Raw genomic sequence first — 15210 nt, 5'->3', positions numbered from 1 at the left:
CTTTTAAAGAGCTGAGATAAAACGGCCAGTTTTCATAGTGGAAAAAAAATATATTCGGAGACAGTCCACCCAAAAGACAAAACAGGGAAGGAGAATCAGATCTTTGTGGTCTGGACGGTCTCTACTATGATTAAAGAACTCCTCCCCAAAAGGATGGCAGTGACAGAAGATCCACATTAGTCAACCATTCTAATGAGCACTAGACCATTAAGGTTTGTATTTTGTCACAATATGCAGTTGTTTAACCTTTTTGTGCACATAATGACCTTTAATAGCGAGGAGACTATTTGAATGAGTGGTGAAAGACCCAACCTACAAAGTCCATTTGGTCCAAAGAACAGACTCCTGGAGCAACATGACTTGGATGTCTGTGAATCTTCACTGACACCTGTTGTCAGACAGGTTTCTTCTGTGACAAATCCAGCAGCAGCACAGTCAAAAGTCTCTGCTTGGGACCCTAAAAGCTCTCTCCCGCTGTGCAGTTAAATGCTTGAAATTTCAGCTTCAGGTGATTAAGTGACTTACTAGTGCTGTCAAAACCCTGGCATGCAGTTGAAGGCAGAGACGTGTAACACACCTCTCCACCCACAGTAAAGCTGGGCATGCTGAATTAATAGCCAGCACTGCGTCTCCTGGACGCTCCTCTGTCCAGTTGAATCATATTGCGTCCTGGCACTACCTCTGGCAGCAGTAGAGCTGCAGTGTGTGTTTTTTGCCGGCCTGTGGGGATGAGTGCACACAAACTCATGCCAAAGGGCTAAAAATAGCAGCCACGATGACTATGTTCTGGATCTGTGAGTAAAGAAGTTGAGAACAAGATGAAACTTATGTTACATGTTCGAGTAAATATGGAAGCAGGACAGCGAGTACACCGCTGGAACTCTAGACAATCTGTGTTGCAGGAACAGAGCTGGAATGTGATCAGCTGAGCTTAGCCTGGCACTGATTTTGTCACATCATCAGTGTTGAGTCATAAAAAAAAAAAAAAAAACACCAAACGAGCAGGAGATGATCAGAGGTAGTTTTGATATAAACGAAAAAATTAAAGCATACGTACATTTACCAAGTGTCAGCATTTTAAAGGAAAAACGTAAAATTAAAATAGTCATTATTAATGTTGAAAATATTGAAGTGTTACTTCCAAAGCCTTAACTCCTGGTTTAAACCTTAAAGTTGTCTTTATTAAGGGTTAGTTTATAATGATTATATAAGTTGTATGTTAATTGATTTATATTTAAACTTTGCATAAAAGCCATGACATATGAATATATGTCATGGCAAAGAACTGTTAAAATAAAGTAAAATGTGAGTGGTATAAAATGGCAATTTTATTGCGGTTTTTTTGTTTTTGTTTTGAGCTTTCCCCGTTTTTGTTGTTATTTTAACAGTTCTTTGTGTGTTCGAAATGTTTTCTATAGATATTTTAAATCCTTGTATGCTGCATCACCTCTGTTGTCCACGTGGTGGCGGTAGTTTCCCCCTGGTACAATTTTAAAGGCGAGAATATTGAAGACGAAGAAGTAGTTGTTTTTAAAATTAAGCGCCCCTGTATGTACCATTACCCCTCTTCGGTAGGAATAGCGAATAGGTTTTAAATATAATTATAGTCAAATATTATTTTGTAATTGTATGTTTTTGAATATAAAGTGTTGAAGAAGGTCCCTTAATCGGTGCTCTGAAAAATTATGTTCCGGATGTTAATATTAGCTAAGGCTAACAGTTAGCAAGTTGTTGATCCATGATGAAATGTCCATCAGACGGGCTCTTTTAAGCTGTGCTGTACTTTCACTACAAGACTCGTGTGTGTTTTACCCCTGTTGTAAAGGCTGTTTTTCAAGAATTCATGCTGAAAAAGAGGACGCGAGAAGGTAAAGTACCAAAACTTTATATGTGAGCTTTGAGCAGGGCAGTAGTAGAAGTAGCAGACAAACAGTACTTTATTTCCCCCCCTTGAGCTTCACTTTGAGACTTCGTTCTCTTGTCATCCTCAGATTTCGGTGCTCTAAATGTGGTTATTGGTGTCACAAAGACCAAGTTGATCACAGATATCGCCTGTCGTTGAGTGTCGCTCGGGATGGAAGCATATTTGGTGTAACAGTGTTTGGAAACAGCCTTAACAGATTCTTTGGTATTCATGCAAATGGATTACAGAGGTGAGTCCAGAGCAATCAATCCTACATAAATGGAACGAGGCTTCATGCAAAGGATTTCCCCCAAATGTTTAGTCATGGGATAATATTGCTGCATTCAATTAGAGGGGGGCATTTGTCGTTGATTTATTGGCGTTTATATCACAGGTTGGTTGAAAACCTGGATGGACCCCTTGATCAACCGACTAGATCAACATTGCTTTTGAAGGCAGTTAAAGACTGCTTCATTGGCCAGTACTTCCTCTTTGGTTTGAAGGTAATACCATGCATGTATTTTCTCATTTATTTAATTTAACCCTTAATTTTTAAATATTGTGCAAAGAAAGGTCAAAGGGCACATACAATTAAAGGGAAGTAGCCTTTTTTTTTAATGTTCTTTAGATCAGTGGTTCCCAGCCTTTTTCTAGCCACAGACCAGTTTCATGTCAGACAATATTTTCACAGACTGGCCTGTACAAGTCTGATGTTTAATTTTTTTTTAGCTTCCAGTATCCCTTAACTTTTATTTTTCTACATCTTTTGTAAAATAGCAGTAGCTGCTTTAAACTTTATGTGCACACTCAATTTTGTATAGAAACCATAAAGAAAGATTAAAAAATTGGATGCAAACGTCACTCTTGAGTGCGGAACATAGATACAAAAAAAAAAGTCAAAGATGTGAATCCACCATTTAGCAACTTTATTAGCAGCATCCTCTGAATGTAATGCATTATTATTATGGTCTATGGGAACAACAGTCACAATAAATCCATATTTGGAGTAAAGACTCCTGGTTTTTGTCTGTGAAATGCAGCTTTTTTTTCTTTGAAGTGGAAAGATCTTCTGTTTAATCTCTGGATCTTTTCTATGAAAAGAAATTTTAATTATTTTTAGTTAACTTTGCTAGCTTGGGGGTTTTCAATTTAGCAGTCAATGCAGCCATATGAAGAAAGGCGTGGGTGGGTTTTTGACACGTGACAGAGTGACTTGATAGATATGGTGGAGAGAACCCAGTAGTTTTCCAAAATAAAACTTCCTTCAGAATCAGATTATAGATAAAATGGGAAACATGTAGGTCATGTTTTTAATGTCTGCAGACATAACAGCGAAGAGAACTTATATAAATAATGTTAAAACCAGAAGAACGGCTGTCAATCAGCAGAAGGAATACCAACCTTGGACATTTGACAGAATATGGACCCTTTTTTATTTCCCAGCATTACCTTATAATAAAAAATAATGCTTACCGGTAATCAATTATTGAATATGGTTAAAATGATTGATTTCTTATTATATTACTTCAGTTGCTCCAAAAATTAATTCATGATTTTTCTAAATGAAACATAATTTGCACATATTATTTTACTTTTGATACTTGATCAATGTATGCTATGACGATTTTTGAAACAGTGTTATGTCTATTTTACTGATATAGTATTATTTTTTAATCATATACATGATTTTAATTAACATAATCTAATAATCTATAATCTAATAAAGATTATTAACATAATCTGCATTTAGATAGCTGATCTGCATTTACCATGTTGATTTCTAAAAAAGTTATGTCTATTTTTTATATATTAATTAAGTAATTCATCTTTGTCATGTGCTTTATTGATACCTAAGGATTCTTAATTCTGTCTGATAAAGTTAGGAACCGGATAATAATAAATCATGTAATTAAATGGTTACGTTGGAACAGGGGTGGGATTATATAAATTTGCTTCCTTCTACTTCCTTTCAAGCAATATTTATTAATGTCTAATCATCCTAAGTTTGAAATGTTATTGTATGAATGTATAACTGATGATTGTGAGTTTTTTGTGTGTAATATTCGTATTTGATTGCTTGAAATAAACTATTTCAAATCAAATCAATTTTTTTTCTCTGCAGCCAGGTACCAACTGACCCACTGTATTGTTTGTGTTCTTGCTGAATCAAATGTTAGGGTATCTGCCCTGAGATGTGCTCCTTCACATCTTCAGTAAAATAAAAATAGTCTGTTTTGATTGGAAAACCTTTTTTTTTTCCCACTATGCTGAACTTAAAGACTGAGCTTTGAAAATTTTTAATCCCTTTGCTGTATCTCTATTCACTAAATATTATCAAATTATCAAATCATAAAATATTGAATCTTACAACATGAATGTTAGTTTTTTAACAAAGGCTGATATCAGTACTTTTTTTTTTTTTTTCTAGTTCACCGAAACAGGAAATGAACCTTGGTGCCAAAGGCCGCCCTCGGATGGCTTCAACAGGGGAGATAGAGCTCAGTTTGTTGCCAGTCAGATGCTCCCCCCCACACCTGGGGCTCCGGCAGGCTGCACCGTGGTCACTTATTATCAGGTTCTTCTTCAGAACGCCTCAGAACCTCAGTGTTGTAATCTTAGAAAAAGACTTCCAGCTACAGCTCCTCTGCTAATTACTGAACCTGATCCAAGTAGCAGCGAGAACGCCCCTTTCTCTCTCTCTGGTCTTCTCTCCCAGTCACGCCTAAGGTAATAACATTATTGTAACTCTATTAACAAACCACTTTTATGTCATCACTTGATGGGCATTCACTCGTTCTTTTCCAGATTAGAAGACCAAGACAGCACCCTCACATTCACCCCACCATGGGAGCAATCCCTTGGGCTCGTGACCTCGTCAGCAGAGCAGGAGGAACCCTGTGGCGCTCCAGATAACAAACATGTGGCGGCCAGACAGACGGACGACGGCACAGGACCGCACCTTGCCCAGAGAGTCGATGTGAAGAACCAAAAAGATGAGGAGAGCTTTGATAGAACTTCTTACTTTGCTCGACATCCAAGCTTTTCTGTTCGAGATGATTTTGAAAACAGCTTCAATGCGAACACTTGGTCCACCCCCCCCCAGCCTGACATCAGAAATTGCAGCCTGTCCCAAAATGAGTTTTTCATAGAACAGCAGCACACAGAACCATGTTCTCCGAACTCATTAGCTTGGGAGGATTGTCCTTTTTCTGAGAGTCTTGATGTGTTTTTATGTCAAGAAAGCAGAGATGCTATAATTGGTGAGACAGGGTTGGATTTTAAAAGCAACTTTCCAAAACAACCAGAAAAAACTGCTCGGGAGACAAAAGGTTATCCAGGAGAATCTTCTGCTTCTCAAACCAGAGGCAAATGCTCATTTTTACTGGATGTCACCAAAGTATCTACTTTAAAAGGAGTCAATGGATCCGATTTCTCTGATCAGGTGTCCGAAAAATGCCCAAACGCTAATAAATTCAAAGCTATTTATTCCCATGAGTGTGATGATGATGATGATGATGATCAAGAAGCTCATTTATCTTTTGAAAAGGACAGCTACAACTGCTCAGCTGACCTGTTCAGTGGCTCATTTATGAGCAGAGTGGACACGGATGCACCTGCTGTTACCGTTGGAACAGCAGCAGATGCCTGCATGCTTGTTTGTGCGATGGACCAGTCCCCCATGAGTAAGAAACTCATAAATGTCACTAACTTATCACCTCTCAACAAGAAACAAAGTAGTGGGAAATCAAGAAACAGTTTCAATACTCGAGTACCAGAAGATTTTGACTTTGTTCCTCCTTCTCAGTCAACTCCTGTCATGAAAGTAAAAGTGCTGCCGCCACTTTGGCACCCTCTCAGGAAAGGACAAGATGAGTGCACAAAGGAAAACATCACACAGAGCTTTTCATCCAACAGACAAACCCCAGAAAGAAGGCTGAGAAAAAAAGAGCTTTACTCCTTTCTGCTTGGACAGCGGAGAAGAACTCCAAACCTGGACTCAAGAAAGGCTGTTTGTGATGAAGAGGATGGAATTATTGTCCCCACTCCTGCTGCTAAGTCACAGCTAAATGCGATGCCAATAGGAAGACGGTTTATTGAAAAAGGAAGCAGTTGTTTTACTTTGAAAAGGTCTCAGGAAGACAGAGATGATTGTAAAAGAACTCTCTTATTAACATCTCCTCATAGTCTTGTGGGACAAACGGGAAACTCTGACGAGGCTGTTAATGAGGAGGCGGTTGATGAATGTCACAAGAACGAGATGTGCGATTGGTCTCGAGATTTGTTCTCTGATTCAATCTGAATCTTTATTTAAAGGATTAGTTGTGTTACTGTTGGCACCCTGATCGAATAGCTTTGTTTTAGAAGCGAGGCTCCACTGCAGCCAAAGACGGCAAAGGTTTTTGCACCAACGCAAGAAGAAAACAGTATTTTTACTTGTTGCACTGCAATAATTAAGTAATAAACCACTGAATGATTTACATTTTTATGTGTTTGTCTTTGTTGCAGAAAGTCAAAACACTCCTCAGCGTTCTAACTCGAATGATTTGGGAGATCATCGACAGTGGTTGAAGTTCTGAAATGATGGCGTACTGAGTTGTTCTTTAATCTACCAAGTGAGTGGATAGTAATTCTATATGTATTGAGAAGTACCTGAGGGTTTAATCCCAAACACAAGAAAACTACCGTAGTATTATTGGGTAAACTGTATTTTCAAAAACGCATTTTTTAAGGACAATTGAATTCCATGTTGTGATTTTTATTCTATCTTCCAGATGTAATATTTGTTTGGAAACATGATGCAAATTTGTGGGTGAAGAATTTTTAACATTTCTGAACAACAGAGATGACAGAGAAAAAAAAATACTAATGTTTTCTTGTAATTTGTAAAGTTTGAACCAATCTCTTCCAAAAGTGATGTTTTTCCTGACTTGGAGCAAATTTCCAATTCTTTACACTCTCCTTGTGGTGTGTTACTGAGCTGATCTATTTGTCTGGATCAGCTCGGTGACTGCCGCTCCCCCAGGAGATGGGTCAGAGGTCAAGTTTCCAACACCTACATCTGAAAATGAAGGAAGTTTTAGCTTTCCTTTTGGAGTTCTGAGTGTTTGTTGGTAAATCAGAAGCTTTGTAATTTGTGAATCATCGTGAATTAAAATACCAGATAAACCCAACAAAATTTGTGTTCTTTTTTCTCAAAAACTACCCACAAGTCTTTGCAAATCAGTTTAAATAGATCAGTGCAGTATTTACCTGCACAAACTCAGCAAAGTTCTAAAATCATCAGGATTTGAAGTCCAAACCAGTCAAATCTACACACTTCGTCACTCTCAAGTCGGAATCTCTCATGTGAAGATGCTTTTACGCTTCTAAGCATTTAAAAATCTTCTTCACTGGACTGGAAACAATTCTGAAAACATTTTCTCAGACTTTAATGTCAGCCAGTTTTCATTGTAATAAATACTAATATTCTGAACACTTCATAATTAATATGATACTTGGTGCGGCCAAAGCCTTGAAGCTGTAAAAAAACAGATTTAAGTTCCATCATTTTGTTTCTGTTTCAACCAACAGACATCTCATACTGTGTAAATGTGTGAATATTTTATTATTGTGATAATGCTTTTTGGCCCAAGTCTCCCCTTTAAAAAAGAGATCTCCTCTCAATGGGACCTCCTGGTAACATAAAAGTTAAATAAAAAAAAAAAAAACAGTTTGTAGGCCTGGTTTTAATGACACTTCCTGTTATAGCTTTCACAGATAGACCTGTTTTAGTAACAAAACAAAAAGAGAGGCCTTGAAATTATTTCTAAAATATCAGAATGAATATTTTAAATAACTTTTCCTGGGTTCTCTGGGGTTAAACATTAATTCTTTGCTCCATTTCCCTCAAAAAACAAGAAACATCCACACTTTGTATGTTAAATACATTTTTCTAAAGGACAAACAATCAGCATTACTTCATTCCTTTTTTGCCTCTTTTTATGTAAGTTTGCGTTTAAGTCTCACGTTTCCTGGAGCATCCACAGTGACAGTCCCGGAACATGCTGTCTCCACGAGATGCAGCTGTATCTGTGACAATAGGAGTCTTTTCCCTCTGCATGGTACAGTACGTGAGCTATGTCCCAACATACTGACTGAATGGAAACACTCTACATTACTATGTGTGCGAGCTTCCATGTGGTACTCTGTGAGGGAGCGACTGCATAGCTCCAATTCTTAAATCCTTCCAGTGGCTTTCAGTTAAATATAGAATTAAATTTAGGGTCGTACTGACAGTCATCCCACCTGACAGTAGTCTCGACCAATAAAGTTGGACGCTTACGTTTTTCTTAGATCCATAAGGATGTGCCAGCTTGCTGTGGCCAGAATCCAAACTGAACATGAATAAATAGCTTTGGGTCACTGAGCTGCCAGCTGCTGGAATCTGTGTCCCTTGGAACAAGTCTGTTCTTTCTATTAAAGCATATAATAAACTATCTTTAGCTTATTGGCTAAAAGCACATAATGTTTTATGTTTACAAAGAGCCTGGTACAGAAGCAAAAAAATCTATGGTTGTGCAACCGTCCCCCTCCCTCCCATGCCCTGAAATGACCTGGTTCTAATATAGCATGTTTCTAATGCAGAGGGTTCAAAGCCTCAGGTATCAAGTATTCCTCACCTGCATGCAGGGCTGGGTAACAGTCTGCTGCATGCAGTTGGTTTGGTTGTGTCAGCATTTCTTTCCTTCAATGTCAATGCTTGGAAGGCACAGTGCAACTCTTTTCTAGAACTCAAGCAATGTTTTATTTTTTGTTGATGTTGTATGAGATAAGTTTTACGGCGACTGGACGATTTTTTGACATTGGTCAGTAGCTGCCCAGGCACTTTTCAAGTTTGCGCTGTGGCAGTCCAGTGACCGACAGTTGGCAGGAAGGCAGCAGTGCGACAATTGGCTGATAGTTGATTCCCCAATTTCAGGCCCTGTGCCCCGTGCAGCCATTCCACTGCCACTGTCCGATTTTTAGAAATCAACAACAGCACCCTACGAGGGCTGTTGACATGGGGCAGGGGCCCGCCGATAACTAGACATCAAACTGGCGATCCCGGCCACTAGGGGTCCTGCGTATAAATTAGGAGACGGCATTGATGCTGCATAAAACCCATCATGGCGTTGATGGCACCTCAGCAACTCCAAGACCTGTGTGTTGACGAATTGAGGTTGATGCTGACAAGAATGAAAAGAAGGCAGAACATTGTGCTTGCTGGGCTACTCATAGAAGTAGAGCAACAACCACAAGAAAGGTGAAAAGGAAGAAGTTGTTGGGTGAGGCCGTGGTTGCAGCACAGTGTTGTTTAACACAGTATGTTAAATAGACAGTTGAAATACCCCCGGGCTACTTGGCGGATGGTGACCAGTGGTACTTGTTATGGAGGACAGCCGTCCAGAGACATTTACACACAGAGCTGCTGCACACTGGTTATCCGGCTGCCACCACCATGTGGCCACCCGGTTTCTGCCTGACTCCCACCGTCTACAATCATGACCACACCAACAATTTTCAAAAAATCGGGCGATGGCAGACAATCCTGAAGAAGAACTGAAGGCTCACCATCGCACAGTGGAAGTTGTATTTTTGACCGTAGGATTAGGTGGCCAGGATTCTGCTGAAAAAAAGGAAACTGATCCTTTTGTAGATGCCACATCTAGTTGTGAAACTAGGGTTTCTAAGAAATGCGTACTTAGTTTCTGCATAGTTCTATGGATAGTTTAGACTGAAAGTAGACATGAATTACTTCTTAGGGATGTATAACAGGGATTTCAATGCAAATGTGTCATCTAAATTTATAGAACTATTCATAGCTCAATTCGTTTTGTTTTCAAATATTGCTGAGACAATTTCAATAAGAACCGAACTTGGTTTCAATTATTAGCTGGCAAACGTACAAAGAGGAATTACATTTTGAAAACAATAAAACATTTTAGTAATAATTTTTTTCTGCATGTTCCTATACTTTTTTTTATTCACAAAGAGTTTATAACAATTTATTAACATATTTAAATGAACCTCAAAGGAAAACTGTGTACAGGGGTGAAGGCATTTCCATTACACGGATGTCAGGGCACACGTATTGCTCTTATGTGAGGGAGGGAAACTCTGCTGTAACATTAGAGTGCCACTGAGACGGAAAGGCGTGACATGCACATGGTTGGAAGGGTGGAGAAAAGACCGAGTATGGAGATGTCAACAAAGCGTCAGCTCCAGACACTGGAGAGCCTTCTCTGTAGAAGTAAAGCTGATAGAACTGATGTTCTTTCACGCTTATTACTGTTCACACTTATCATGCTGCATGCTTTGATAAATTCGATTTTACTTATTTTTTATTAAAAAAAAGAGGACACTTATTGGGAAGTATATTTAGGTCAGGTTTGTTAGCAGCTCCATGAGAACTTTTTTTGTTTTGGTGCACATACAAGACACAAAAACTATGAGATCTTTTGAAGGTATTGCAGGTTTCATTCATGACTGATCTCTGTCTTACAGGGAATTCAACAAAATTCTCTGACTTTCATTACATTAGTGGATAATATTGTGCTCCGAACTGCAATAAACGATCAGAATTGCTTTTCTTTTTTGTGTAATACAAAAAACTTAACGGTACAATCCTCTACTGATGTTAGCAGGAATACCAGATCTGCCTGTTGTAGTTCTGTGTTCTCTCAAACGCCCAGAGCCAGCTGGGGTCAGTCCCCCTCCATAACAGGCAATGGAGATTCTGACGTCAGTGGCCAGCCCTCTTTTTCAGCAGCTGACCCCATACGTCATGTGTTGCTCCCAATATGAAAAGCGTGTGATTGTTTTCCGAATGAGACTGTGTGCATAGATAGAAAACTAGTTCTATATATCCATTCATCGAGCTTCAGAAAGGACCATTTGCCTACTGAACTCGGAGGACAACAGGGGATTTGAATTTTTCTTGTCAAGTATGGAGGTAAGAAATAAGATTTATTCTTAACACAGTTGTTTTGACTGTGTGATTTAGGTGCTTTTTTCATGTTAAAAAACACTCATAGACTTTTCATTAGATTGGTGTTGATTTTAACTAATCCTAAAACAATGCATTTTATTTTGTAATTGTTGATATCTAAATAACACTTAACTACCAAATCCATTTATCTTTTTACACTTTTCTTTTGGATAAATTTAAAATATGGGGTGTGGGTAGCATCAAACACTCAGCATGACAATCTAGTTCTTATAAGGCAGAGATTCTATGCAACAAAAACGAGATTCTATGAGCTGCAAACCAATAAAATCTTTGAGAAACTATTGCAATCATGGACTTTTGACTGTTTAGCATCTTTCATTAACTGTCACCAACATGCTTTAAAAGCATCATGACAAGTTTTTGTTGATTTGGACCCCTTTTATCAATCAAACTGGATGAATTTAATTTTTAATACTTATTAATTGCAGTACAGTGCCATTTAATTGCTTGTCAGTTTAATGAAAATGAAAACTTCAGTGATCACGTTACCATGTCATGTTTCTACAGGGTACCTAATATTTAATGACTTTATGCATGACTCATGCATTTTTTGTAAACAGAGTTATGATCCTCTTTAAGATTCTTAAACATTTATAGAATATGCACTTTTAAAATTAAATTTACAGAGCGAATACATTCATAAATAAAGGCAATTATCAAATTTGAGATGGAAACTAATGCTTTTTATTGCCTTGTTTTTTGTAATTTGACTCTCCAGGTGGCACCCTGTGCACCACGTGTTGGCCTCCATGCAGCATCAGTGCTGAAACATCTGAATCTTCAGAGAGAACAGGCTCAGTTTTGTGATTGTGTGCTCAAACAGAAACAAAGCCCAGGTCACCTTTACCCAGCACACAGGTAAGGATAGTAAAAGTGGTTTACAAGTTAGAACAACATACAATCATTCCACAAATGCAACACAATCATTGGAACTGACTCACATGTTAGTGTTTATTTTACCTCACATGTTTCTCTGTGTTTTCAGGTGTCTTCTAGCAGCCTCGAGTCCAGTATTAGCATCTATAGTGTCCTCTGCTGGTGTCCTGGTGGAACTGCAAGATCAGTGTCTATCAGATTCTGTACTGGCTCATCTTCTTGATTACATTTACACTGGAGTTTTGCCAGACTCTCACAAGCAAGAGCAGTACTCCATGCTGCTCACTGCTGCCGGCTATCTGCAGATGAATGAACTGCAGGAGGCTCTAACAGCAGCTTGGAAAAAGGCTGAAGGGAATGTTGCGAGCGATGGAGGTTTTTGGCACAGAGAGAAAATAAATCGATGCAAAGATAGTAAAAACACTCCAATGGAAGTTCTGAGGATTTGCAGTGATCATCAACCATCAGCCCCCACTGTATCTCTTAGAGGACCCAAAGAAACAAGTACCCGCAACTATGTGGAGATGTTTAATGATTGCAGCCAAAAAAGTGACATAAAATCAAAGGATTTACCACAAAATATCTCTTGCAATGGCGGAATTAAATCAGAGGTCTTTAAGAGGACCCCAGATAAAGACTTGCTGAAAACCTCTGATAAGTGGATCAGTTCTTCAGTGTCACATCCTTGCTATGGTGCAGTTCCTGTCATCTGCCACAGCAGCAGAGCGGATGTTCTCCACCTGGCCGATTCACCTTCATCTCCTTACTTCCCAGTAACCAGCAGCAAAGTGCCTGTCTCACACTCAACTAGTGCACGCTCAGAAGGATGCGTTAATGGTAAACATCGAGATCACGATGGAGCACAGAAGCAGCAGAACATACACAATGAAAAGAACATCAGAAGAACCAACCCTCTTGTTGCTGATCAGGATTTCAACAACACTGTTGCGAAAGATCAGGCAGTGGGAGGTTTTTCAACCAATACAGGCAGTGATGATCTTCACAATCATTCTGATTTACTGCAGCTCAACCCAAAATTTCACAGGGACTATTTGGCTTCAGTAAAGACAGTTTTGAAACAAGGAATAAAGCACAAAACTGATGAGGATTTTGGCGATTTCCCTTCCAAACATCAACATTTAGACATCCATGACAATGATGAAGTCTCTTTGACAACTGCAACAGAAGAGCAGTCACATTGGAACAGTTCAGCTCGGCACCCAAGAAAGGATTCAGATGTCGAAAGTAAGTCTTGTCTTGAGATGGAAGTACGAAATGAGCACTGTTACTCCAGCAGGTGTCTCACAGAGAGGGATACAAAGGAAGGCAGTTATGATCCATATGGTTGTAACTCAGAAACAGCTACTGGAAATCAAAAAACCAGAAATGACATAATTTCTAGACATGATTATGACTCCAACAGGAACCTTAAAGCTGTGGAAATCAGGAGACACAGTCTGGATGTGTGTCCAGTGGTTTCCACCACCGGGTTGGACTCGGATAATCCCTCCGAGCAGGAAAAAGGATCTGCCTCTCAGACTGTACACTTAACTAGACCAGAAGAAAAGGGATCTGAATTTTGTCAGTCTAATCAGAGGTATTTGTTTTATTCTCGCCCACAAGAAGAAATGGATGTACTTCCCAAAACCTGTGGTTTTACATGTGATTTTACATGTGACCACTCGGATCAGTCAGATGACGTGAGTGATGGGTATGAGGCTGATGTTCTTTACATTTCAGGTCAGAATTCCTTGAAGCAGCACTTTGATGCAGAGAATTCTCAGCAGGATTTTTTATTGGATACAAATACAAAACCTGGTAAGGTTCTGGAGATGAATGGAAAAGGAATGAAGGATGCTGCTTCCAGTGTGAGTGACCACAAAGATCAAAGCAATGAAGCATTATCAACTGGAGGGGCTAAACTGAAACTCATCCACAAATGCTCCAACTTTCAGAATGAAAGCTTTGAATCTTTGACTAAAGATCAAAGCAGCAATGAGTCTCAGACACCTCAAGGAGATAACATGACGGAGGTTTCCAAACTTAATGAGGACGAGAATATCAGCTCAAGGCTGGTGTCGACCTGTTCAAGTCTGATTGTGCCCAGCTGTGTTCAAACCTCCGTTCCACCAACCCTGACTGCATGTGTATCTTCCAGCTTGTCAGCAAGCACGCCAGCTGAGAAGCCAGCCAGTGCCTTGTCTCCCGCTCACCACCTTTTTCAGTGCTCCCTCTGTGATCGCTCCTTCAGCCAGCGAGGCTCTCTAAATCGACACGTACGGAGCCACCTGGGTGTGCGGCCCTTTTCATGCCCTTTCTGCCCCATGACTTTCTCCCGTCAGTACCGTGTCACGGAGCACATGCGTGTTCACCAACGCTGTGCACTTGGGACTGACTTTCAGAAAAACAGATAACACTTTCACAAGAACAACAGAAACTGTTCCTCTGATGGTTATAATCACACCAAAAGCCAGTGCAGGAATGTTTACCACCATTTTTAGGGTTCATTTTTTCCCCCTAATGTCTGCAAAGTGGTTTGTTTGATCATTTCAATGTAAAAACATCCAGGATTTGTCATGAAAAAGTTGTGAAATGAGGCAGGAGACTGATCTGATTTTTTTTAAGGAGGGTGGCAAATGCAAATCTAAACACGGTTGCAAAAACTGGCAGCTACTTTACGTAAAACATTACAAAACTCCCAGTAGCAATACTTATCTTGAACCATTTTTTTTCTTGTGAATATTGTGATGGAACATTTTTTAATTTAGTTATTTAGAACCAATTTTAGATGGCACAAAGCAGCCAAGCAGAGTCACAACATGTCTTTTACTGATTTGAACTTAATTAGTATTTGTGCATCTAAGGCTGCACTCTTTTCTTATTTCATTTGTTAATCTTAGTCAGATTTGTGTTTTGTAATTCGATTTTTTTCATTAGCACAGTGTGTCTGCATTCCATTCTCATCACATTATTTGACTTATGAGTCTGTACTTTCTTTTTTTTAACATAAAGTTTCAGTACAGTTGCCCATAATACTCCTCTTTGGATGAGGTTTGTACTGCATGTTGTGAGTTTGCTGTGAAGCGTGAGATGAAGGGAAACAACTGTTGTGTAAATGCTCTTGTGTAAAAGAAACCACACCTCTGAAAGTGTGGTTTGTTTCCAGTATGACAATAAATATAAACATTAATAGAGTAGACATTTTTATTTAATTCCTTTTCTCTTTTTGTGTTTTCTAATATTCAGTCAACCAAAAAAAAAAAGTCATCCGTGTCGGTCAACCCTTGTGCTATCCTAGGCATTTTAACATTGGGAGTGAGTTGGGTCATCTAGACCCACTAGACAGTGCGCTAAACCTTTTTTCTTCAATGATTTGTGATCTTCACTGGTGTCCATGGATTAC

General features: G+C 39.1%; 2 protein-coding genes across 2 annotated transcripts; both read left to right on the top strand.

Moving 5' to 3' along the window:
- Positions 1-1426: 1426 nt before the first annotated feature.
- Positions 1427-7074, top strand: ddias (DNA damage induced apoptosis suppressor). The gene is made up of 5 exons (XM_020699755.2): positions 1427-1868; positions 1992-2153; positions 2298-2406; positions 4332-4630; positions 4709-7074. The coding sequence occupies exons 1-5, from the start codon at positions 1747-1749 to the stop codon at positions 6201-6203; spliced, it is 2187 nt and encodes a 728-aa protein (XP_020555414.1). The 5' UTR covers positions 1427-1746; the 3' UTR covers positions 6204-7074.
- Positions 7075-10716: 3642 nt separating this feature from the next.
- Positions 10717-15006, top strand: LOC110013471 (zinc finger protein MSN2). The gene is made up of 3 exons (XM_020699750.1): positions 10717-10874; positions 11650-11789; positions 11917-15006. The coding sequence occupies exons 1-3, from the start codon at positions 10869-10871 to the stop codon at positions 14219-14221; spliced, it is 2451 nt and encodes an 816-aa protein (XP_020555409.1). The 5' UTR covers positions 10717-10868; the 3' UTR covers positions 14222-15006.
- The last annotated feature ends 204 nt before the right edge of the window (positions 15007-15210 follow it).

This window comes from Oryzias latipes, chromosome 3, assembly GCF_002234675.1.
Source record: "Oryzias latipes chromosome 3, ASM223467v1".
Lineage (NCBI taxonomy): Eukaryota > Metazoa > Chordata > Actinopteri > Beloniformes > Adrianichthyidae > Oryzias > Oryzias latipes.
This window is presented reverse-complemented; position numbering and strand designations above follow the sequence as displayed.

Bases quoted from the DNA above. Each gene is read 5' to 3' on its own strand.
- LOC110013471 (XM_020699750.1), top strand. The intron at 11,790-11,916 runs GTAAGGATAGTA...CTGTGTTTTCAG, and splicing joins CACCTTTACCCAGCACACAG to GTGTCTTCTAGCAGCCTCGA.
- ddias (XM_020699755.2), top strand. From the start codon at position 1,747: ATGTCCATCAGACGGGCTCTTTTAAGCTGTGCTGTACTTTCACTACAA. The intron at 1,869-1,991 runs GTAAAGTACCAA...TGTCATCCTCAG, and splicing joins GAAAAAGAGGACGCGAGAAG to ATTTCGGTGCTCTAAATGTG. The intron at 2,154-2,297 runs GTGAGTCCAGAG...TTTATATCACAG, and splicing joins CATGCAAATGGATTACAGAG to GTTGGTTGAAAACCTGGATG.